The sequence below is a fragment of the Mauremys reevesii genome, linkage group 2, assembly GCF_016161935.1.
Source record: "Mauremys reevesii isolate NIE-2019 linkage group 2, ASM1616193v1, whole genome shotgun sequence".
NCBI classification, from domain to species: domain Eukaryota; kingdom Metazoa; phylum Chordata; order Testudines; family Geoemydidae; genus Mauremys; species Mauremys reevesii.
The window spans coordinates 102,013,273-102,037,340 of record NC_052624.1 but is presented as its reverse complement, the minus strand read 5'-3'; the positions used below and the strand labels follow the sequence as shown (position 1 = coordinate 102,037,340).

The window sequence follows — 24,068 nt, the reverse complement described above, 5'->3', positions numbered from 1 at the left end:
TTTGTTGACCCAGTCAAAATTACAAGACATACAAAATTATTAAGACTTTAAAGGCTTTAAGTGCAGACAGCAAGTATTGCTCAGATCAGTCTCATTGTTTGCGCTATTGAACCACTTCCAGTGATGCAAAACATGCAAAACTATGATACATGATGCTACAGAATCTGCTGAGTTGGTCCTGTCCCTGCAGCAATGCCACTGATCAACCAATTATGTAGCAGGTGCAGTGCCGCAGTGCTGTAAGAAAGCCGTAAATCTTGTCTAAGAGTTTTTGTACCAGTATAACTTTTCAGTTGGGAGTGTGAGATTTTATCTAAGTAGTTATACTAGTACAATCTTTAGTGTAGACATGTTTACATCAGTATACTTCCCCTTCCTTTAACGGCATAACTGTGTCCACAGTACGGGGTATTGTACTACTTTAATTATATTGGTACAGTATTTGTGTGTGGATGAAACCTTAATGAAAGGCAAATTGATGGTAATAGTATAGTAATAGTCTGGTGGAACCAGTGATAATAAAGGTTTCAATTTTGTATGCTGACATGACATTAAAACCAGACCTAGATGTATACTGCAGTAGCTATTGCCTACACTGTAAAACTTGCTGGAGTGAAGCACTGAACCAATTTCATCTCTGGTGTAAAGCTACTGAAGTAAAGAAGTTGCACCAGGGATGAATTTAACTACAATGGTTAGATACATGTAATTAACAAATATCAACCTATAAACATAGGAGCCTGTTTCATAAGCCATATCATGCTTTACTGTTCTTGATGCTCTTTTTAAAATATTAATATCTTTATTACATCTCTGAAGCTGCAGCTTTTACTTGTCTGTTGGAGTCAATTCGGGCTGGGATGTCTCTGAACCTGCAATACAAAAAATGAGAGACTAGATGACAACTGACAATAAAACAATATGGCCAAATGCTAACCTTTCACTTGCCAAAAATACCTACAAAGTCTAATACTTCTATATTTGCAAGTGACCGGGGGGGAAGACAATGCTACATGCGAAGTTTGCGATACACTGCTGCTCTCTGACCAAGCATCAATGCCCTGTAATGCTTCCTTATCCACTACTCACTTGTATGCATCCTGTGTGGTGGACAAGCGGCAAAACAGCATCAGATATAGCAGTGGTCCACACATGAAGCCAGCTGCAGAAGGAAACTAACTAAGACTCTGATTCTGCCAGTTCAGTGTGGACAGACCCTAGTGCCTATGCGGAAGTCAATGGCCAGTGGAGATATCTAGCTGTAGATCCGCTATTCCAGCTGTATGATGCCCCTAAACTACTTCTGCCCATGAAAGTATGAAGGGAGCCCAAGCAGAGCTGAATTCCATTTCTTGTGGGAATGCGTACTCTCTGTGAGGGGCCCCCATATTCTGATATTCAACTGTGCAGTGGAATCACAGTAGCTGTGCTCTATCTGAGATGCTCCATACCCATTAAGGAAAGGGCAAAATTTATAACTTGATTTAAATGTAAATTTACAATCCTAGTCAGTGAAAGTCACTTTAATTGCAGAAGAGCTCTACACTTGTAACCCTCCAGCCCCATTTCTATATATAAAGCTGATTCATACTACTACTGTTGGCAACTGTAACAAGAGGAGGCAGGGAACAAGATAAAAAAAAAAGACAGAAAAAAAAAGTTTGGCGGGGGGGGGGTAAGGATAGATAGAAAAAGATAGCAAATGGGGGAAAAGTAAGTGCTAAAGACAAAAGTAGAAATAATCGTCCTAATGTCTGTATCCCATATAATTTTCCAACGGATTATTATGTGGAATACGAAATTGAGAAGTAAGCCAGCAATATATGAACTTTAATAGCTTAATACCATGCAATAAAACAGTTTATCCTCCCTTTCTAACTAATCTTAAATTATATGGAATAGGTTATGTTTAATTAGGAGATTTACACTATCACAATCTAGGGAAATTTCAACACCTGTGCCCTTTTAGATATTTCTTTGCATAGTTGTTACTCAATTTAAAGTCATAAATTAAAAACACCTCATTCTCACTGTCACTGCACATAACTCCAAACAAGACCCTTAACAAGCTGACATAATACCAATTGGCTAACTACATCACTGACAACTTGCCATCTCTCTCACATACCATGGAACTCCAAAATCTAGATACTTTCTGGCAATTTACATATCACCAGTCAATGTGCTAGGTGTTTATATGGACCTGTCAGTTTATGAAGTTAGTACTTTGGGACTGTTACAATTTAAAGATGGTGCTGTAGCCATTAACCTAATTGGCACCCAGTAAATGTGCACAGCAATTATAGTGGTAGTATCCTAAGTTCTAAATTATGACATTGCCTTGCTGTGAAGTGGGAAGAGATGTACTGCTTCAGCACCACTGACTGGCAGCACTAAGCCTTTGAAAGGGTGTGGGAGGTGGAGGGGAATGGAAGAAGGTACAGCAAATAGTCCTCCCAGCATGAAGGGGGCAAGACCAAAATTGCCCAAAGATACAACTCATGTGGGGTCAGTCAGACCTGCTGCCAGTACTATCTAGCCCCTCTCCTTTGCATACTGGAAGAGAAACTATACCAGTGTGGGAGGAATCTACTGGGAGAAAAAACAAGCATGATCTCACCTTAACTAACTAATTACAGCTAGAAAAGGCATCTCAAGTCATTAGAAATCTGTCACACAAATACATACACACACACACACACACACAGTAGAAGTTATTTACTTTTCACCACTCTTCATACTATGTCTGTTACTTTTATGGTTGATGTTTAAATTTTATTTGAAGTCCCACTATATAAATTAATTAAAAAAATAAAAGTAAAAGTGAGAGAATCAAACAACTAGCCATTACCCTGAAATTCCTGCATTGCTGAGGCAACATCTATTCACACATACCTTGAGTCAGAGGTTGACAGGTTAAGCTACCCTACCTAACCTGCCCCAAGTTTCAGATACACTACAGTAAAACAAAAATCAAAAATTAAAAACATGCATGCTCTGAGACTCAGTGTATGCACCTTTCCTTCATTTCCTGAGATGCTCCTTCCTAGGCTCGCACACAAACCTGCTTCCACTGAAAAAATTAAGTTGGAAATTTAATAATGTAGTAATCTTAAATTTCCACATACAAAGACCCCAATAGTTGAAAAATTCAGGAAGAAAAGGTGTTACGTGTTAAATAAAATCTAAAATCAAGGGTAATAAAAACATTAAATGTTTGTGTTAGGGAAAAGTTTTTAGGTTGCTTAGTTGATTAATGAAGTCTTTAATTCTCTTAAGACAGCAATGCGTTCTGTGTGGATAGGGACTGGGGTGGCATACATGTTGAGTTTGAAGAGTGACTTCTTAGGCGGGGCACTTATTTCAGGTCCAGATTGAGATCTGGGCTCATCCTTTATTTTTGCAACAGTTTTTCTTTTGAATGACAATGTATATTTTTTAGCTTTCTGCTTCTTTCCTATTTTCTTCTGGTACTCACTTGGAAGAAGAGTCTCTGCAAGAAATAATGCAGAAATAACACTTTACTAAAGTTGCCATAATAATAAAATTAACAGAGAGTGTATAAAAAACTGAGTAAACAAATTTTTAAATTCTTAAACCAACCTAAATCTAAAGCATGAGCTCTGCATAGCTGTGTTTTTCTTTTGCTGATGTTGGATTTTTTCACGTTAACAGCATTTCTTCAAAACCTCCATACTCAAAAGCAGACAGGAATTAGTTTTTGCATAATGACACTGATTGATCTACCTGTCAAACCGTTGGTTTTTGCTGTGTTTGGGATGGAGATTTCAGAAAAGGACTAAGAACCAAGTTCTATGTACCTAAGCCAGGATCCAGAAGAGTATTTAAACATTTGTTTAACTTTAAGCAGGTGACTAGTTCTATCTCTTCAATCTCTTAGGTAAATAAAGCAAGCAGAATTTAGCCACAAGACAAAACCAAAGCATACTTTCACAACTTAAAAGATATATAAAGTCACTGACAACTTCGCCTCTACAATTAAAGTCACATGTATTTTTTAAATTGGGCCCATGCTGGCATAGTTAGAGCAAAATAAAAAATGTAAATGTAATTATATTCAAAAGTAAGATGTGTGAGTTGATAGAGATAATCTTGGTTACTAACTTTAGAAAAAAAAATAGTCACAATACACTTCACCTTCAGGCTGCTCATTATTTTTTGAGGTTTGCTGAATCTTTTTCTCCCAGTCATTACGCTGCTGAATCCAGTCGTCCCTGTAACCATTGCTAAGCAGTTTGCTGAAGTTTACTGGTTCATTGTTTTTCTGACCAGGCCTATAAATAAATAAATAAATAAATAAATAAAATAGATATCAGACAAGAGTTCAGAAATAAAACATAAGAAAGAATTGGCAGCAACCATTTTATTTTACAGAAAGGAAAGTAGCATCTTATACCAAGCTAGCAAGGCTCATACTAGCACTCTAAAAATTGCTGTACAGACAGCGCTTTTAATTTGCGGTTTAAGCTCTGAAGACTATGGAGAGGGGTGGGCTTCAGAGCATAGGCTTCAGTCTGAGCTGCAACTTCAAAGCGCTGTCTAGACAATTGCTTTTAGAGGGCTAGCCTGAGTTCCATTGCCATGTCTGCCAACCCAGAAAGGCAACTCACTCTCAAATGCTGTGTAGAAATACCCAAAGTTACATAAATGTGGCATTTTCTATTCCCATTTTTGCTGTTATATATACATAATGTTTTTTGTTCAAATTGTTAACCATAGATTGTAAAACATATTGGGACTATACATTTATTCCTTTGTATATTATAATAATTACAATAAGTATTCCTTTAACAACTTGAAACCATCTAATTATACACATAGTTAATTGATGTAATTGCATGTTCCTATCAGTTACCCTGGTTCTCCCTCCTATAGTTTGTTACACCACTTGTGTCATGTCTTAAATTAGATGGTAAACTCTTCAAGCCATGATGGTAACTTATTGTGTCTATACAGAACTCAGACCAAACAACAGCCTCAATCTTAACTGGATTCTTTGTGCACTACTTTAATACAAATAGTGATAATGGACATTATGGTCCAAAACCAAAACCAAACACTATTTTTTTAAAAAGTCTTCTGTTTTAAAAAACAACAACAAGAAAGTACTGGATGTGCACAATAAACATCATTGTAGGAACCTAAAAGGTTTGAATGTACTGACTTGTGTGTGCCTACTTCTTCAATTTTGTAGTTACATTTAATGGTATATCCTAAAAATTAAATAACACGACATAAGTTACTTATAAAATCATTTTAATATTTCAAATAGTACATGTGGTAGCCCGAGAGTCAAGGTAGCTCAGGCCCATTACAGATATAAGCCCTGATCCTACAAACATTTATGTAAGTGAGTAAAGTTAAAATGTTTTCAGAATCAGGGCTTTAGTTAATACAATGTGTGTGCTACTTACATAGGTGGAAAATAAAGCCTATTTCCCCCATGGAATTCCTTATTTGCAGTAGAGGGTGGTATTCTGTTTGGGTATTTGGGGTTTATAGCAGGAAGCTTTACCTGTGTTAAAGAAAACCTAATTTAACAACAATGTTATGATTACGGAAATATACATGATCAGGGGACATCAGAAAAAGGGATTACTTTGGTAGCTCTAAATATCTTCAGTATTTGCACAATTCGAGGTACCATATTTCTAGCAGTAAATTTAGGGAAGTAAATGATAAAACTGAAGAAAATGAGGTAACCTTATTTATTTATCACTAGTTATTTTAGTAGGCTTTTAAGTGACACCACTAATAAATCTGCTGAGCCATAAGCATTTCTCTCTGACAAAAAAGAGTTGTAGTACATTTCTAACTAAAACTAAGCTGACAAATTAAAATTTAGCAGTCAAAGCTTCTCATCATGGCTCAGTCCACTGCATAGAAGAAATGAAAAAACTTTGAAGTTAAATCCTGGTCTGACTGAAGTCAATAGCAAAGCTCCCTTTGACTTCAGTGGGGTCAGGTTTCATCCCTGGTTTAGGAACCACAGTCCATTTGGTTAAGAAACATAGGGTCTCCCAGACAGTAATAAAGCCATTGCACTATATTAATCTGAGGTGGGAAATTCCAAATAACATAGATAAACTGAAGGTGGCCTCAAAACTGAGCTTTTGCTCTCTTTTCTTAATTATGTATAAGGAAGACCTGAAAGGTGGTGGTTTTTAAATTCTGCTTGTTTTTTTACACTGCAAATTCAGGTTCAGTCTAGTATGGAATATTCTTTGATACTTGGAGACCTAGTGAAATGGTCACATAAAAAAGAGCCAAGAGAGTAGACAACGAGTAACTACAGAGAGACAGGAATCTAAATGGGACTGTTTAAAACTGTTTGTATGTGTTCACATCTTTATCCAAAATGTTAATTAGCAAGTGAGGTTAAAGGAAGTCTTGGTTAAAGGTTCAATACCCTTGCCTCTTCAATTAAGGTTTTGAAGTCAAAATAAATATCCCCCAAACCTCTCAGAGGTCCTTCAGCAATAATAAAGACTAAACCTGACTTTCCCAATATTTCTAAGGTTAAAAAACACAGAAATGATGTTTTAAAATATTCTTTTAAACTTCCTTTATACATTATAAATAAGCTAAAAATGGCACAAGCCCAATTTTTAAAGATCATCTCTAAGAATTTTTAAGATCTTCTTTGTATCTTCTTTAGATTATTAGAACCAAAATTATATTTGAACATATTTTTATCTACTAAAATATCTTATGTAGCTGGTTGAAAGTCAGAGTTACCGTGACATTCCAACACACCAGAAGATACAGATATGATCACTGCTATCATATTATTACGAAAGCTTTGAGACTGGATGATTAGAAGAGAAGTATATTGCTATATAAATTAGCTGTGTACTACTGGGCATGGAGCCATACTATATCAAGTTGGATCTGATCAGTACAAGAAGATTATATATAATTGTTAAAGTGCAAAATAATAAATATCAGAAATTGCAACTAGGTTGCAAGCCTTACAATATAATTTATTTTTGTATAGTAACAGTCATATGAAAATATAATTGAAACACTTCCAAAACAAATGCAGCTTATTCTGCTAAATACAAGTAAATTATGGAAGTTGCAGGTAGCCTATGCAGATGTGATATGATATGAGTGAAGAGGAGTGTAATAAAAATGTGAAATGATTGAGCATGTACTAATTAGGAGGCCAGTGAAAGACAAGATACAATGAGAGGTGGTGAGGAGAGGCGGAAGAGGAAAGATGAATAGTTGATGAGTGTGAGGAACTGGATCATTTCCCCTGCACCTCTATTTAATGGAGGACATATGAAGTCTAGGATGGAGCTTTTGTACTGATTCTGAAGTGGAAAGACCAGAAATCCTGGCCCCCAGTAAATGGCAAAACTTTCAATGACTTCAGTGGGCCAGGATTTCACCTAAGGTGATGGATTCCAGCATCTGGTAATGAGTAATATGATGGGGTTATTTCACTGTGGACAAAATGATCGTTGAAGAGTTGGGGCTTAAAAAGATGAAGAGATGGGAGATACTGTTGTCAAAATGAAAGGCGTTTACATGAATACTAGTTTTATGTCATGGTGTCTTTTACTCAGACCAGGAACTTTGATTCTAAACAACTAGAATTTACTTCTCTTACACTATCAAGTACTGAAAAATTGAGGCTCAGTTTTTCTAAGTAATTTGTTTGTGCTTTATATTTCAAAGTAATATTCTTAGGTGCAATGAATCTGTCTTACTGTTGCCTTCCTCTATCTTCATTATCAGCATTGTGAGTTTTTTTTTTATTTTTATGAATTTACATTTTCACAGTTGTGGGAAATTATGCAGAGTCACACAGTGAGGGGGTCAGACCATAAATTGTTTAATGACAGTAGACACTGAAATTCAAAAAGTTAAAGCTTTATAACAGTTAAAACACAAACTGTCAACATCACAGCTCAAAATATACAAAATAAATAGCCTTAAATCAAACACTAATGAGATCTCAAGCAGCATTTTTCTAAGGCCTGAGCTACACTGGGGGTGGAAGGGAGGGGAATCGATTTAAGTTATGCAACTTCAGCTCAGTGAATAATGTAGCTGAAGTCGACATACTTAGATCTACTTACCTCGTGTCTTCACTGCGGTAAGTCGACGGCTGATGCTCTCCCATCGACTCCGCCTGTGCTTCTTGCTCCGGTGGAGTACCGGAGTCAACGAAAAAGCGCTTGGCGGTCGATTTATCGCATCTAGACTAGACGCAATAAATCGACCCCCGCTGGATTGATCACTGCCTGTCGATCCAGTGGGCAATGTAGACAAGCCCTTACTTTGCCTATCTGTAAATTTTGATTAGTATTGATGGAAATATTTTTTCATTGATGTGTGTGTATGGTGAAATCGACATATGTTGAAATTTGCTGATAAAAAATCTAATCCTCCCGACCCTACATAAACAGTACCACAGAAACACAGTTTGATATGGTTATGTATATTATGAACAGCAGATGGAAAGAGAAAAAGAGTCTGGTTTTGGCAGTGGAAAGAAACAGGAACATAAGATGGAAAAAAAAAAGAGAAGCCTAAACAATTACAAAAAGTAGGACAGGGAAAACAAAGTGCAGGGATAGGCAAAACCCTACTGCTTTTGATTTTTATTAATCTTTTTTTTTTACTTGAATTTCAACAAACATCCACATTGCAGCTGAAGGCCAAGGAATAATTCACTGAAGTGCTTCCTGAAGCTCTGAAAACCTTACTTGATTATGGAAATGAGAAAACTAAAAAGCTATTTTGCCATACTTATTGTGTAGTCTTGTGCTCAGACTGTGATCAAGGAAGACTCATATTTTCATAGTTAATTTTGATAATTCTCATTTTATATGCATTTCATAGGAAAACATGAAACAAATTGTATGTAATCAAAGATTTCCTTAAATTACAAATGAACTGGAGATCTTGGTTTCTCAGGTAGGAAACAGCTCAATCTTCATCTTAGGAAAATCTAACTAAATTGGGATAGATGTTGGATTTATGTTCAAAAATATAATTCTTCTCTTCTCTATGAAAAGTTTTTCCAGCTGCCTTTATGCTAAGTATATCTGAATCATCTGAAAGCCATTCAGGCTGCTAACCCGCTTGGATAAAACAGCTGTCTCCAGGGCTTCTCAGGCAACAGCCACCACAGCAGCAACTCAAAGAAGCCAAACTAGACAGAATGCTATCGGGGACAATGAAGCCAAATGTCACTTGCTTTCTGCTAAGGAATACAGTTATTTACATTACTAGTAGCTGAAAGCTCAAGCTATCACACGGGTGTAATTTGTAAAGTCATTGTAAAAAAGCAAAAAATGGCTGAGAAATTAAAAATTTGGAGGGTAATAAACTGAGAATCCCAGTGACAATCGAATGTGGTGATATTCTAAACAAAATAAGCTCTTGGCCATGCTTGCAGCTTGCTTCACATTGACTGAAAGACATCGTAGGCTTCAGAGTGATGTCGGGGGTTATTGTGTGTGCTGGTTCTGTTGTTGTGTGTGGCTTGTGCTGTGCTGGGAAATTTCTGTTGATCTGTGCTAATGGGAAATGTGAAGCTATGTGTGTTTGCAGTTATTGTGTATGTTGGTTGTGTTGTTGCGTGCTTGGTTTTGAAGAACTGTGGCAGTTAGGCCAAGTAACTCAACATCTGTTCAGTCTCTCTCAAACAACCAATGAAACTGTTGCATGAAAGTTAGCTGTAGAGTAAGGGTTGTGATTGGTTGAGTTATCTCTGCTATCACAGTGATCTAGGACTCTTGGCATGGCATAAATACATGCCTTGCTGTAGCAGGGGTGTAATTCATAAAAGTCAAAATGATTGAGAACTTAAAAATTGGATGGGAACATTCTGCAAAACCTAACAATAACAGAATCTGGTGATATTCTGAACAAAAAAAAATATCTCTGTCATGCTTAGCTGTTTTCATCACTTCACACTGGCTCTACAGACATTTTAGGTTTCAGAGTTACAAACTGTGACAATCATCTAATCTTATTACTGTATATAGATACAATATTAAAAGCTGTGTAACTGTGGTTCACTATTACTATATTTTAAAGTCATTTTATGGAAGAGTGGGTCATTTATGTACATTTCAGTGTAAAGTGTTCCAACTTTTTTTGGAGACACTGATAATTAAAAAATGCTGTAAATAAATACATTTCTTTACATATGTTTTTAAAAACACCATCAATTACTAAGTAATATAATTTTTTAAATGCTCACATTTCATTATTTATGCTCTGCTTATTTTTGCATTTTCCTTAGCAATGAAGTTGATTCCAATGGGTGAAATTCTTCTCTGTGTAGGATGTCAGCACAAAATTTATGCCTAATTTCAGCCTGAATAAGTGGATCATAGGTCTTGTGCTAGCCTTTTGCATAGGAGTGAATTTCACATTCAGATTCTTAGTTTCAAACATTACCTGGGAATGATTGTTTAAAAACAATTGCTTTCACTGAAGTTTTTTAAAACTGTGGAGATGAGTCTACTGGCCCTATATTTTTCAAAATGTGTCAGATGCACTTAATTATTCTAGGAATAAAGGGTAAAAAAATTATGAGGAAGCAAAGAAATTTTAAGGCATGTATACATGAAACCTACATTTTATTGTTAAATCTTTTTGCTCTTGCTTCTCATATGCTCATATTGTAAATAATGACCTTTCCTATGTGTTAAATAAAAATAGATGAATTTAAGATTTCTGTTTTTAGCAACAAGAATGAGAGAGAGGAAAGAAAGCTGAGTAATTAAAGTGGTTCAAATAAAAATCGTTAGTAATATTGCATATCTCTGTGATTTAGTGTTAAAGCCCTATTCAAGTCTAGGAGTTCTCATATTACTCTTTAGAGTTTTTAAATTGTATGATATGTCCCGCTAACTATATATAGGAGGATTCTGACATAATTTTACTACTGATCTTAAGTATAGTCATGGGGGAAAACAGGTTTCTTCTTCCATAGTAACGGACCAAGTCCAGTAGTTCACTTGGGAGCTTATTTTGAGTTCCACTGTGAATCAGTTGGGAATCAAAGACTAGAGATAGAAATGGCCAAAGCACAGAACTGGTACACAGGAGATTTGAGTTTTAGTACCAACTGTGTCACAGACTCCCTTAGGGACTTGAGCAAGTCATTTACTCTCTGTATCCCAGTTTTCCTATCTGTACAATTGATGACAATGATTGCCTACTTTATAGGTGGCGAGGCTTAAATCATTAATTTTTATAAAATGCTTTGAAGTCCTTGAAGATAAGGCACTATAACTGTGAAAAATAACTGTATTATAAAGCATCCCTTTAAAAAGGAAGAAGATTGACTGAGTGACAATGATCAGGTTATCCTTTTTTAAAAAAAACCTTTTTAACTTTTGATACTGAACTTAGTTTTTAAAATTGTGTTTGAAAAATTTTAATTATAATCACATAGCTACTGCTAAATCCTGAATAAAAGTGATTTAAAAATGCGTAATTCCCAAGAAGTTGTATACAATACAATGTAAACTGTCCTGTACATAACAGCTTAACAGATGAGATACTAGGAGATAAGTTTTAAAAAAAGAAAAGAAAGCAAGAGTAATTTTAGCCCCTAGAAGAAATAAAATTTTAGAAAAGAAGTTGAGAGTCAAGTGCAGTATTATAACATAAATTAAGTCTGCTTTTGGGAACAATACTTTTTGGAAAGGCAATATATACTCTTGGACAGTACTGTAAAATGATTTCTGCATTAGGCAAATTTCTTTTCTGTCAAACCACACCCATTTTAGTGATATACGCACCTCTTTTGTGTTGCCCACATGGACCTCAACTTGAGCAGCATTTTCCTGATAGGAGAATTAGCGAATATTGTAAGTTATGCAAGAGACATGATTTAAGATGCTTGCCTTTTGTAAACTGCAATAAAATTTACTGACAGTTGTTGCAAAATTTGACTCGCAGGCTATCACAGGTAAAATGGGGAAAGAGACCAGCCATGGAAACATTGCATCACTGCCTTAGGCAAAAGGAGTCCCACTGAAATACCCTTGCATACCTCTCACTCTGCCAATGCTCAAAAGTGAAATAATGGCTAGGAAGGAGGGGGAGAAAAGTTACATTTTAGGATGGTTATGTTAAAAAAAATCTGTACCAATACCTAAATGTCAAATTTCAAAGATTCGAAACAATAAGGCATCATGATATAGTGGCTTAGGAACTACACTAGAAGTGGGAGGCTTGGGTTCTATCCTCAGCTCTGTTGCTGACCTAGTGTGTAATCCTGAGCAAATTGGTTCATCTCTTTGTACATCTGTTTGTCTGCATTGCCCGTTTAGATTGTAAGCTTTTTGGGACAAGGTATGTGTCTTTCTATGTGCCCACACAGTACCTAGAATAATAGGACTCCAATTTTGATTGGGACACTTAGGTGCTACTGTAATGAAAATCATTAATAATGTGTTAATGAGGCCATTAGAAGATGCTGCACTATCACCAGTACACTGCTGATACTCTGTTGAGCATCTCTTTCCTTTAAACTTTGATTCCATGATTTCTTACCATTCCTCATGCCAAATCAATGTGAGGTCATCATGAATGAAATCTAGCTGGTTTAATTCAATTTATAACATGAAATCTAAATAAAATTGAAAAGATGCTGGTGGCAGAGAAACATCTTGAAACGACTGTTTCTTCCAATTAATGGGTAATGTTCAGACTTAAGGTTACTGTTAATAACCACTTGAAACCATCAGTATAGCATATTCACCTTTTAAGAGGGCAAAATCCATGTGAACATCTAATATGTTCCATGCACTGGCTTTCAACTTTCCTCTGGGTGCAATTAAAGATGCTGGTTGGTTATCTTTAAAGCCCTTAAAGTACCAGGGCCTAACTATCTCACAGACAGGAAAAATATATATTTTGTAATTCTGCTTCTCTGAAAATACCACTTTGAAAGATTCTCAGTCCTAGGTCTTAGCCTCTTACAATAAGATTGGTGGAACTCTGCTAGCTCTTAGGCTTTTGACCATTAAAGGCTGTAGTAGTAAGGCAGAGCATGTTTCAGGCCTTAACTGGTTATCATGCATCAACTCTACCCAAGTCCAAATGCTCCTCTCCAAAGAGTTCACTTAGTTCTGATTGCATAAGACCTGAAACTCCTACTAACAGTAAACCAGAAAAAGATGATTAACATATGATAAAAAGCCTTAAATAAAATTAAAGAAAAGGTACAAAGTGAAAGACATCTCAAAACATAATAGGTAAACTCTGAATAGAAGTAGGTGATAGAGAATCCTACAGCATAGCTTCTGAGGAAAAAAGAATTACAAGGCAAGTAATTTTCTCTTCTCTAAAAAAATAATCTATACAGGATTCTCACTCCTGAATAGTAAAAATTTGAGGGATCTTCCCCCCCTCCCCAACACACAAATAGTACAGCTGCCACAATAAGGCCAATGCCTATAATATGACCTGAGAAAGTACAATCTTTTTTAATAAATACATATAGAAGGCTGCCTCTCAATAAATAACATCAGACATAATTCAAATCTTTAGAATCAATCACTAGTCAAGAAAATTGATATAAATTTGGCTAACTGAAAATAAGAAACAAAAATACTTGGGGACGGGTGAGAAAGTTTGGCCACCTCTATTTGTGAACAAGTTCTAGAGCACTGAGCTGTTGAAATTGAATTCCCTCTTGAAACCTGAACAGAAGCAATAACTATATGTAAGTATGCAGAGCGATCACTATGTAGCTGCTACATATATGTCTGTGATGGAAACATTCCTGAGTCAGGTAGCAGTGGTCATCTTATCTTGGATAGAGTGTGGACATGGCTTAGCTTCATGTCAGCCAAGTCATAGTAATGAGAAATGGAATCATACAGAACTTGAATATCAGCAGGACAACATGCTCAGTAAGGTGGAACGCCAATATCAGATTGGAGAGGAAATGAAAATGAATCTGTAGCAATACCACCCCCTTATGAAATGTGGCATAAGGCAGTTCAGTCACTACAGCAGAAATTTATTTAATCTATGAGCTGAAGTCATTGCCACCAGAAAAATGAAGTTCCATGTAAGAAATTCTTCTATGTAAATTACTTTAGGGGTCAAGAGAATACAAACCACCAGCCTGTAGACACCTTGCCTACAGATCTCAATCATGACAGAAGCTACCCAGTTAGAGAGAAAGGTCTGGAAATGGGATGGAACAAGGTGTCCTGGTTCTAAAGTGATTATCTGAGGCCAGACTCTCAGCTTGATTGGACTAACTTTGGCCATCTTCAGCAGAGCTGAGCACCTTATTTGTCTGAATCACCAGGAAACTTAAGATCAAACTTAGCCTTATCTAAAGTCTGCCATTAGCTTTGTTACAAATGGGATCAGGTGGAAGGCATAAAGGAGCTTCTCACCCCAGGAGATGGAGAAGTTGTCACTTGCTAATGTGGTCTTTTCTTGGTATCATTCATAAAGGACCAGTAACTTCTTGTTCCAGTAAATGGTGAAGAGATTCACCTTCAGCATGGCCCACCGAAAGATCTGATCTCCTTCCACAGTGATACAGAGACCACTCGTGAAGATCTGTCATTGTTTGATTCAGTATGTCTATGATCATGTTCTTCTTCTCTGCTATGCATATGACAATCAGGATTGTCTTGAGATAGAATGCACTTTCCACCTGCACTTTCTGGATACAAGAAGCCCTGAGTTTCTCACATCCTAGTGCCCTTCTCCAATATAGAATGTGGTGGCCTGCTTGTCTGTTTGAATCAGGATCACCTTTTGGAGGCATTTTGAAGCTCCATACAGCATTCAGGATTAAACCTGGGTGACATTTTTTGGATGAATATAGTTTATTTGCTAAAATATGCAGTTTCAGTTGACCTAAAACTATTTGCAAATTTGAAACAAATTGATTAAATAGTTTCAGCTTTAAAAAAAAAAAAAGAAGGAACCATCCTTATAAAGGTTACCCCAGTGATTAGAATACTCACCTGGGCTGTGTGGGAGAGACAGGTTCAATTCCCCTTTTGATGGGGTGCGTCTACCTTGCATTGACCCAGCTGGTGTTAATCCCACATTGTGGGAGGAAGAGGTAATACCCCCTCACTGCTGCTGAGCATGGAGACAGGATATAAAAGGGAGTGACCCAGCTCAGTTTGGGCTGGCTGAGGAGAAGAGTGGATACACACTGCCAGTGAGTTACTGGAGTGACAGACTGAAGGCCAAATGAGTGAGATCAACAGTGAAACCCCCATTGGCCCTGGAGGATGAAAGTGATCCAGAAAGCCAATGTCCCCAGGGGAACTGACAGAGCAGGAACCAAGGGTAGGAAGTGATCCAGGAAACATGACTTAAAATAAGAAACTGAGCCACACTGCAGAACACTGATTTCACAGGGCCCTGAGTTGAGACTCAGTGGAGAAGGGTGGGCCTGGGTCCCCCTACCCCACATCTACTGCAGGGTGTGGGCACTGCTCAGGGACTTTGGCTGTTAGGCCATGCTGCCCTAAGAGCAAGAGCAGCCCCAAGGAATCTGTCCAGTAGGCTAAACTGCCCTGTTTTGTAGGCTAAGCCAGCAGTACCTACTCTAACTACTTGAGTCATAACCCCTTATTTGTGGCATGCAACTGGACACCCTGTGGCACTCTTCCTCTGCCTTATGTGGAGCAGAAATTTGAACTGGGGTCTACCCCATTGCAGGAGTATACCCTAACCAGTGGACTATGGGATATTCTAGTGTAGAGCTTTCTCAGTCTCTCCTGTTGAAGCTGTTCCACTTTGTATGAGTAGTCATTAGAGCAAGGACTTGAGTCATCCACAGCCTATGAAAGTGCTCTAACCATCAAGTTATAGAGTCATTCTCATACACTTTTCCTGTACCAGTGACCATTTATATTCATTTGCTGTGACAATTCATATTCATTCACATCACATGCCTCCAGATGTCCTAGTGACCCCTATGGATGAGCATAGCACAAGTGAAGAGGGAGCTGAAATCTTTCTTAATGGCTGAGGTTTGCTTATTTAAATGTTATGAGTCTTAAAAGTACTAAGAACCACCTTGGCAGAACGTGGCTTTAGAAAAAATTGCAAATTATACGATTGTATGATTGACATGGAACTTGAACACAATCTTTTTAGCAAGAAGCTTGAAGCTCAACAGTGTAATATTGTCCTTAACATTTAAGTGAGGGGGGAAGGTTAAGGAAAAGATCTCCCAGGCCTCAGTTTTCCTGGACATGGCAACTGTCAGAAACCCATCTTTTAATATCAGGAATAAGAAAGTTTCTCACAATTCAAAAGATAAACACACAGAAGATTGAAGAATCAGCAGTAGAGCCCAGAAGGGAACTTTGTTTTCTAAACTGGACTAAATGGGAACCCTCCAGGGTAAAATGTTTTTGCACTTGTCCTTAAGGGTTTCCTTAAGTACATCCTTAAGGGTTTCTTTCTATGACTGCAGCAAACAACTTTTGTACCCTAAAGAACGGTGTCTAATGATTCTGAACTTCAAAATGGCACTTTGCTTTCAAAATTTTAAACTAAAGATTGTACTGTTTCTGCACTCTACCCTAGCAGCTAACTATAAATTATCTAAAGCATCACCATAAAATAAGGAAATGGAAGACTTATTGGAATTTTTCTTAAATAGCATTAAGAATCCATTTGTAAAAGTTCAACTATATAGATTGCAAGGCCAAGATATTACAATAAAAATTATTCCATAATGCTCTCTCCATTTTTTTTATTAGAAGAATCTGTAGGAAGGCATTCTTAAACAATAATAGCATAGAAAATCTTTGAGGGGGGCAAAGAGGTAAAACTTGCTATGAAAGTGGGGCATGCCATGATATTTCATGTTAAGTGGAAAATTCTTCATAACTGCCACCAGAAGAGATCCACAAACAAGTAGAGAAAAATCACTCTTGAATCTTCTGCAGCCAAGACATTTTCTTCAGGAAAGGCAGACCATTTCCCCAACCTAAGCAAGTAGTGTTTAGATTGAGTAACCCCTCAAACACATTCCTCCTCCAACTTATCTGACTTCTATGACATGTGCTCACCCTCCTCTTTAGGGTCTAATTCATCAAGGTACTTAGAACAGAAAAATCCTGAAGGAGAAAGCTGGAATGACAATGCATGAACCAAGGGCTCTAGGAAGGAGGACAATCAGGTAGGAACCAAAATAAAATTTAAACTAGAAAGAGTTAAGTGGTCAGAGATATCCTCTTAGATATCTTAGGGCATTTAGTCTATGCGAGTTAATTTTTAGATTTAGCATCTTTCAGTCAAATTCAGCAGTGGTGAAAATGGTGGTGTAAATTACATGATGGCCCTCAGCAGATTAGAAAGCAGGTCTAAGTAGCATAGTGTAATGTATTCCAATTTCAGATTCAGTGGAGTACAAAATGAATATAAATTACTGACTTGGAATGCTGTGAACCAAATTATGGTCTTGGTACAAATAGGCCAAACTCCCACTGAAGTTAACTTGTCATGCCTGCTCATCTCAGGGATAAACTTGGCCCCAGATGTGTTGACAACAGTGGGGTCATAAACAGGAGGATCAGGGGACCTGTTTTATCTTGCACCCTCCTGTTTTCATCCTTTTAAAAAAGAAAAAGCTTCCTCCCCTGTTTACATCACCTTGAAATTTAACCAGGCGGCTTCCTTGGGAGCTTAAGCTTCTATTTTAAGTACTGGTTATTTAAGTCTTCTTGGGGACTAGATAGTTCAGGAAATCAACTTCATGTCTCTAAATAATTATCTAAATTACAGTGTAATCACCTGACAACTGTTTGATTGCTTATGTGGAATGACAAGATGTTCCCTGCCCAGTTCTGTATGGACAGACATCATTACAGGAGCCCCAATTCCCAACTTCACTAACTTCTAGTTTCAGCAGAATGCAAGGTAATTTGGCCCAAATTTGCACAGGTAACTTAGGTTCACAACTTGAAATACCTAGAGCCTGATTTTCAGAAGTACCCCTTTGACTTGAAGAGAAGTGTTGGTGTTTAGCACCTTTGAAAATCAGGTCGGAGGTGTCAGAAACAAAGCATGAAAAAATTGAGCACCCAAAATTAGTGAACATGTTAAAAAAAAATTTAGGCTTTAACTGCCATCACAGGTAGCTTCAGCCAGGTCAAGATCAATCCAAACTAGAAGGATAATGTGTGAAAAATTGCAGTAATGACTGCTTGTACTGTACCTATTTTGTGGATAAATGGAGGATATCTGTTTCCAGAACTGGTACCAAAGCACTTTTCAGAGTATTTCCTCAATTAAATTAAATACAAAACCCAAACAGTCACCCAAACATTCACCTGTTTCTAACAAGAAGAGATCCAGAGAAAGGCCTATATTGGCAGAGAGTGAATAGAAAATAAACTGCATTATGAGATATGGCTGGAGAATATTTCACTTTAACTTTGCAATACATGAAATGTACAATGGGATTGGAAAATGCATTCCTGATACAGTATGCTGCAACAAGAAAACTTCATGACAGAACTATGTATTTTAAATCACTTCTATAACTTCAGTACAAAAATGTGGGGTTCTAATGCACTGTCACTACCCTTAAGAAACAAAAAAAAACCACTTAGTTTTTTCAGTTTTACACCAAGAAGAAAGTTTTTAAATTGTACCTTCTTTTTCTCTTTGTTCTCCTTGTCCTCAGCATCCCTCTGCCAAATACTTTTCATATCAAAATCAAAAGGCCCTCTTTTTGTTTCATAGTTACCATTGAGCTGATCAGACTTAAACTCTTCATGAACCATGTAGTCAGGCATTGAGGAAACATGGGCTCTGTAGACCAAGATTTCACAATTATTTTTCTGCTGCAAAAGTATTAATTCAAAACATAAAACTTAACAGACTAACAAAAGAGAAATACAGTAGATTATAAAAAATTACACAGCCTCCATGGAATCAGAGCATACTTACTTAGATTCATCATCTGTTAGTGGTTTACTGTGGTGTGTATACCAGTCAGGTACAGCATAAGCTACTGGGGATGTTTTTCTTGTACTAGGTGTAAAATGTTTCAACAAATCTTAAATTAAAAAAAAATACATTAATGCTGTAGTATTTTCCATGGTTATAAATGAATATTTTTGTTGCTATCTTTTACTACTTTTTTTAATAAAAGAAATATTTCTATTTGTAGCCCTTATTGAGATGCAACTAGACAATCAAAACTTTCACTATTTTTTAATCCTAATAGGATAGTCATCAGCAGTGATTACCCACAAAGCCAGCAAGTGGCAATAGTTTTGAAGGTCTGGCCAATTTATTTTTTCAATATCATTTCCAATACTGTATTTCAATTGTATCAGGTATGTCATTTTACATATCTTGACATACAGTTGTATAATACAGTGCCTGAAAATACACATGGATGTATTTCTCATTTTACAGACTGGGAATCACTGAAACTCTGTGGAAAATTTATGTCCATTTAAGTTTTTCGCATCTTCAAAGAGCTGAAAACAATATGTATAATAAAAACTATTTACTTGCAAAAACTGAAAAGTAATTTTAATAAAACCTTTACAGACTTTTTCAAATTTTATGACAATTTCACATCCCTCCCCCCTTGCAAGTTTCAATGCTAGAAGGTATATTTTTACAGTTCTAATAAACCTTTCCAAGCTCAGTACCCAGGCAGATACTTTCTCTGTTACACACAAAATAAATTGTTCAGATCCCCATGTAATGACGCTAACCTGCCAAATAATTTATACTGTGGTTAGAATGTATCAGCATTAACATACCCAGATTTTATCATAAAGGCTTAACAATGTTCTAAATTCAATTTAATAGGACTAGAAAAAGTGTTCTGGGTCAGATGGAATATACTTCCAGAGCCAATCAATGGATTTTAGCCTAATAATAATAATTTAGCCATGAAAGATAGAGAAGGAAGGGCACAAGCTGGAGCAGAAAACTGTTAAGACTCAAACAATGAAGTATTGGGGTTATTGCATGTGACATTAGACTATAATGATTACATTTACTGATAAAGGTTTTTGCATTGTTTTCTTGAGGATTCAACATATTTCAACAACATACAACATTTCCCTTTCTACAGTTTCCCCCCAAACATGTCACTTAAAATTACTGGAACAGTCTCCAGTTATATTTGTCAAATTTTTGGCCTCCCCAAATCACCAATAATGCTAAAATGAACTGAGATTCACCAGGTCGGCCTCCTTGCTTTGCCAGCTTTACGTATGCTGAGTCTGTCTCTTTGATCCATTTCCTGCGGCTCCCAAATGTAATTTCATTGTGATGCTCTCCAAGGTTGCTCAGACCTGGGATCTGGGATGGTGGAGGAATTGGGATTTCTGAGTTCACAGTCTTCTCTGATCGTTTCAGTGGAACATGGTAGTACCATTCTATAATCATTAAGAAAAAAATATTTAGGTTAAATGTTTACTGATAACATTACTGTGTCAAAGAGCAGATGTAATAATCAAAGTCCACATTAAACCACAGTGTAACATATTACATTTTATTAAAGATGTAATACAGGCGAGTCTTATCTTACACGGGGGTTCTATTCCACAGTTAGCGTGTAAAGTGAAAACCGCCTATAGTCAAAATTACATTGAGTTGAATGGCAGGCGGAATCCCCACATTACAGGTACAGTATAAACATTATTTCTCTTTTTTTGTTTTTGCTGACTGCGTAAAGCTGAATCATGCATGTTAAATGCAAGTAAGATGTGACAGTCCTGTAGATATGAAATGCTCACTAAGAGAATAATAAATACTTGCTACTTCTAGGTGATCACACAAACTGTGATACCACTGTAGAGCCTTGTTTAAAAAGCCTTTAATGTTATTTCAGATTGTCACTGCAACTGTCCTACAATACAATGACAGGAATGTTATGCATCTTCCCCATTCAGAGAACTAGGTTAATGAATACTGAGATCAGTAAAATACAAGACAGCAATAATAGAGAGAGAGAGAGAGAGAGAGAGACCTATCTCATAGAACTGGAAGGTCATTGAGTTCAGCCCCCTACCTTCACTAGCAGGACCAAGTACTGATTTTGCCCTAGAACCCTAAAAGGATTGAACTCATAACCCTGGTATTAACAAACCAATGCTCAAACCACTGAACTATCCCTCCCCCTGGGCTAGCTGAAAGCAATGGAAGGCATTAATTCTTTGGTGACCTTTCCTCCTTCAACTATTAACAAAAAAACACTTAAATGCACTCCTACTTTTCTGCTATCAATTCTTTACTTGTTTTAGTTAACTACTGAAATATAATCTGAAGAAGTGATTAAATTAAATAGAGCACTAGAGAGTAAGCCACTTTCACAATATACCTAATTTCTTCTAATTTAAGACAAATTCTAAGCATTGCATAGCTGAGCAATCTTTCAGTGCACTAGAACCAGTCAGGTTAAGTCATTTGCTGAACATCTCTGCATACTGCTGAGGTGCCATTTTAGAAGACAACCTGAAATCAAGTCAGTTTCAAAAAGTCAGCTGGGAGTAGCTTGATGTACTACACCTGCCTTTGAATCTGACTCCCAAATTTTGTAGTTTTACACTCACATTTTTCCTTTGGTTTTTTTTTTTCAAACATTTCCACTCACATTACTGTAGGAAAGACCCACACAAATAAGGGAAATGGACAGCTGACTATCTCGGTTAAACAGAATAGACACAATTGTGCTGTCAAAGCACAAAGTAAATATACAGGAAAAAAAGAAGATTTTTATTTACTAATCTTAAATTATTACAATCTTAGATGTTACTTATAGGAAGTGTAGGTAAAACACGTTCAGAGAAAACTGTGGTTTTTAAGTTAACACGGTCTCTATAAACAGATATTCCATGGAAATCAGTTAATATATTCCATGTAATGGCAATGGAAGGAGTGTATAAATGACTATTAAAAAATAAAAGATCTTTCCTTAGTGGCAGAGGCAAGAACCACACTTATTAATTGGTCCACCTGGAATTGGTCCACCTGGAATGGGATGTTTCATCCAACTGCTCATTATCAGGAACCTTTTCATCCTAGTTAAGTTGGTGGATAGGTACCAACTTGGAACCTTACCTTATTCAAACATATTTGCTGTGTTTGTATTTAATACTTTAAGCCCAGTGAGAGTTTTCAGAGTTGAATTACAAACTTTTTAAAATTAGTTTATAATGGAAAATGCCAATGGCCTACCCCTGGGAACAGAAACAATTTGAGACCTTCTGGGAACCTCCTGTAAAAAGGACCAGTGACCCCAACTGAACAGGCTACCCTATGTTCTAATTTATAAATCAGACTGTGAAATTTTTAAAGCTGGTTTTATCTCAGTTGAGTTTCTCTCAGGCAGCACTGGGGAAGCAGAACATCTGCATGATTTAGAAAACAACAAAATAACTCTTGGTATGGAAAGAGTAAAGGGTTCAGTCAGGAGCAACAAACAAAAATAATGCTCAAATCTATAGGAAGCGTCTGAGGAAGACATATTGTGGGGGGTAACTCTGTGATGTACCTTGGAATCTCCCATAAATCCTTAAAACTCTGTTAATAAACTAGAACAAAGAAAACACGAACTACTGATTTACAAAACAAATATTATTCCATCACTACAAATTCCGCACAAACCACTACATTAAAAAAATTTAGTTAACTTCATCAAAGTAAGTTCACTTCCTTCTTTCACAATGCCATTCATAAGAAAAAGTGACTTTTAAATCTGAGTTGACTAATTTTCATGAAAAGTGGTGTCTGTTGCTGGATACTACAGTATGCAAATCTGAAGTTTGGGAACAACCTTGGGTCTTTAGGCCAGTACTCAGGCATATCCTGGAGATGATGTCGTGATGCCCAGGGCAGATAAAGTCACTTGGTAAAGTGCATCTACCTAGATGGATTATAGTGCGGCATTAGCTTCTGCCTTGACGCAAGAGAGGGTGGTGTTCCAACCAAGGAAAACAGATGAAGGCCAAAATGGGAAATGGTTGTTTCCTCACATTGGTGAGCTTGAAGAGCATCTCAGACTCCTGTCTTGAATGTCTTGTGTGACCAGACTAGAAAGAACCCAAAGGAAATTCCACTATCAGCCTCATCCTTGCACACCAAAAATATCAAGGATTACGGTATTGAGGGATGCATGTTCCCCGCAGCATAAAATGCTGATATAGTAGGTAGTATATGTGAAATCTCCCTTCTTAGAAAGCAAAGAGTTCAGTTCATTTTTCACACCCAAGCCATGTCAAAATGCACATTTACACAAGGCGAGCAAACAGTATACTTGCCACAAGAAGCATATCGGTTGGGGGGTGCAGAGGGCTCTTTGCTCATATTCCTCATTCCTCAAGCCTATATGAAGGAAGGGTCAAAAAGGAAAAGATAAAAATAGTTATTTAACAGGAGCATAGACAACTGTTTTTTACTGGGGCAGGGCTAAAGTTAATAATGTAACAGCTGTACCAAAATTAAGTCTGCCCACTTTTAATTAAGTGAGATAAACAAACTTCTGTTCCAGGCTCAGGGGTTCCTGATTTGTTGTTCTTTTAGAGCAGCTCCAAATCCCCAGTTGTATTTGCCCCTGTTTAACCAGATGGTGCATAAGCCCTGCCCCTCTCCCCCGGCTCCTGGTGCCCTACAGTCTGGCCGTGACCAGCATAAGGCCAGGTGAACTCAAGCAGCACCTGGTGGGATGTAGCCTGGAAGCCCCCACCCCGGACAAGGGGAAGGGCTCAGCTTGACACCCCGCACCCAACCTGGTACCCACGGACACTCCGCCCCCGACAGACAGACACGCCCCCCTCCCCGCGCTTTCGGGGTCCCTTACCGGGAGTGCGGCCGGGGGGGGGGCAGGTCTCTTTAGAACTCGGCTCACGCGCGCGCTGGAAGGAACCGACCCAGCACCACGCCGCCTTCAGCAACAACCACAACAATCCCCGTTGCCATGGCGACGGGGACTCCTCCAGGGCCGCGCGTGGCGGAGGCGGGACTCCAGGGGGCAGAGGGAAGGGACGCGGGCGGGCCCGCGAGCCGCTGCGGACGTCGCGCGCGCGAAGGGGAGG

The 24,068-nt window shown here is 37.5% G+C and overlaps 2 protein-coding genes and 1 long non-coding RNA gene across 10 annotated transcripts in view; 2 read left to right on the top strand and 1 right to left on the bottom strand.

Moving 5' to 3' along the window:
• LOC120397869 overlaps positions 1-9,352 on the top strand; it is a 20,573-nt gene extending 11,221 nt beyond the window's left edge. The window contains exon 6 of the long non-coding RNA XR_005594056.1: positions 9,054-9,352. This is a non-coding gene — a long non-coding RNA (uncharacterized LOC120397869). The remainder of the gene's footprint in view (positions 1-9,053) is intronic.
• On the bottom strand, positions 744-23,969 carry C2H7orf57 (chromosome 2 C7orf57 homolog). 7 transcript variants are annotated; one of them, XM_039524468.1, is made up of 10 exons: positions 23,834-23,969; positions 23,295-23,358; positions 20,214-20,411; positions 18,958-19,066; positions 18,660-18,819; positions 11,799-11,843; positions 5,436-5,536; positions 4,159-4,295; positions 3,322-3,493; positions 744-872 (listed from the first exon to the last, which is right to left on the bottom strand). In XM_039524468.1, exons 2-10 carry the CDS (start codon positions 23,347-23,349, stop codon positions 806-808), a joined length of 1,044 nt encoding a protein of 347 aa, XP_039380402.1. In that variant the 5' UTR covers positions 23,350-23,358; positions 23,834-23,969; the 3' UTR covers positions 744-805. The 7 variants fall into 7 exon arrangements, with proteins under 7 accessions (XP_039380402.1, XP_039380405.1, XP_039380404.1 ...); XM_039524471.1 differs by lacking the exon at positions 23,834-23,969 and adding an exon at positions 23,774-23,806; XM_039524470.1 differs by lacking the exon at positions 23,834-23,969 and adding an exon at positions 23,691-23,800.
• The window catches only part of SUN3 (Sad1 and UNC84 domain containing 3), a 29,924-nt gene continuing 22,947 nt past the window's right edge, over positions 17,092-24,068 (top strand). The window contains exon 1 of one of the 2 annotated variants that reach the window (XM_039524464.1): positions 17,092-17,182. In XM_039524464.1, coding sequence (XP_039380398.1) covers positions 17,139-17,182 — 44 coding nt within the window. In that variant the 5' untranslated portion in view covers positions 17,092-17,138. Of the gene's footprint in view, positions 17,183-23,951 lie in introns of those variants that run through there. The other variant, XM_039524466.1, reaches the window with a different exon arrangement.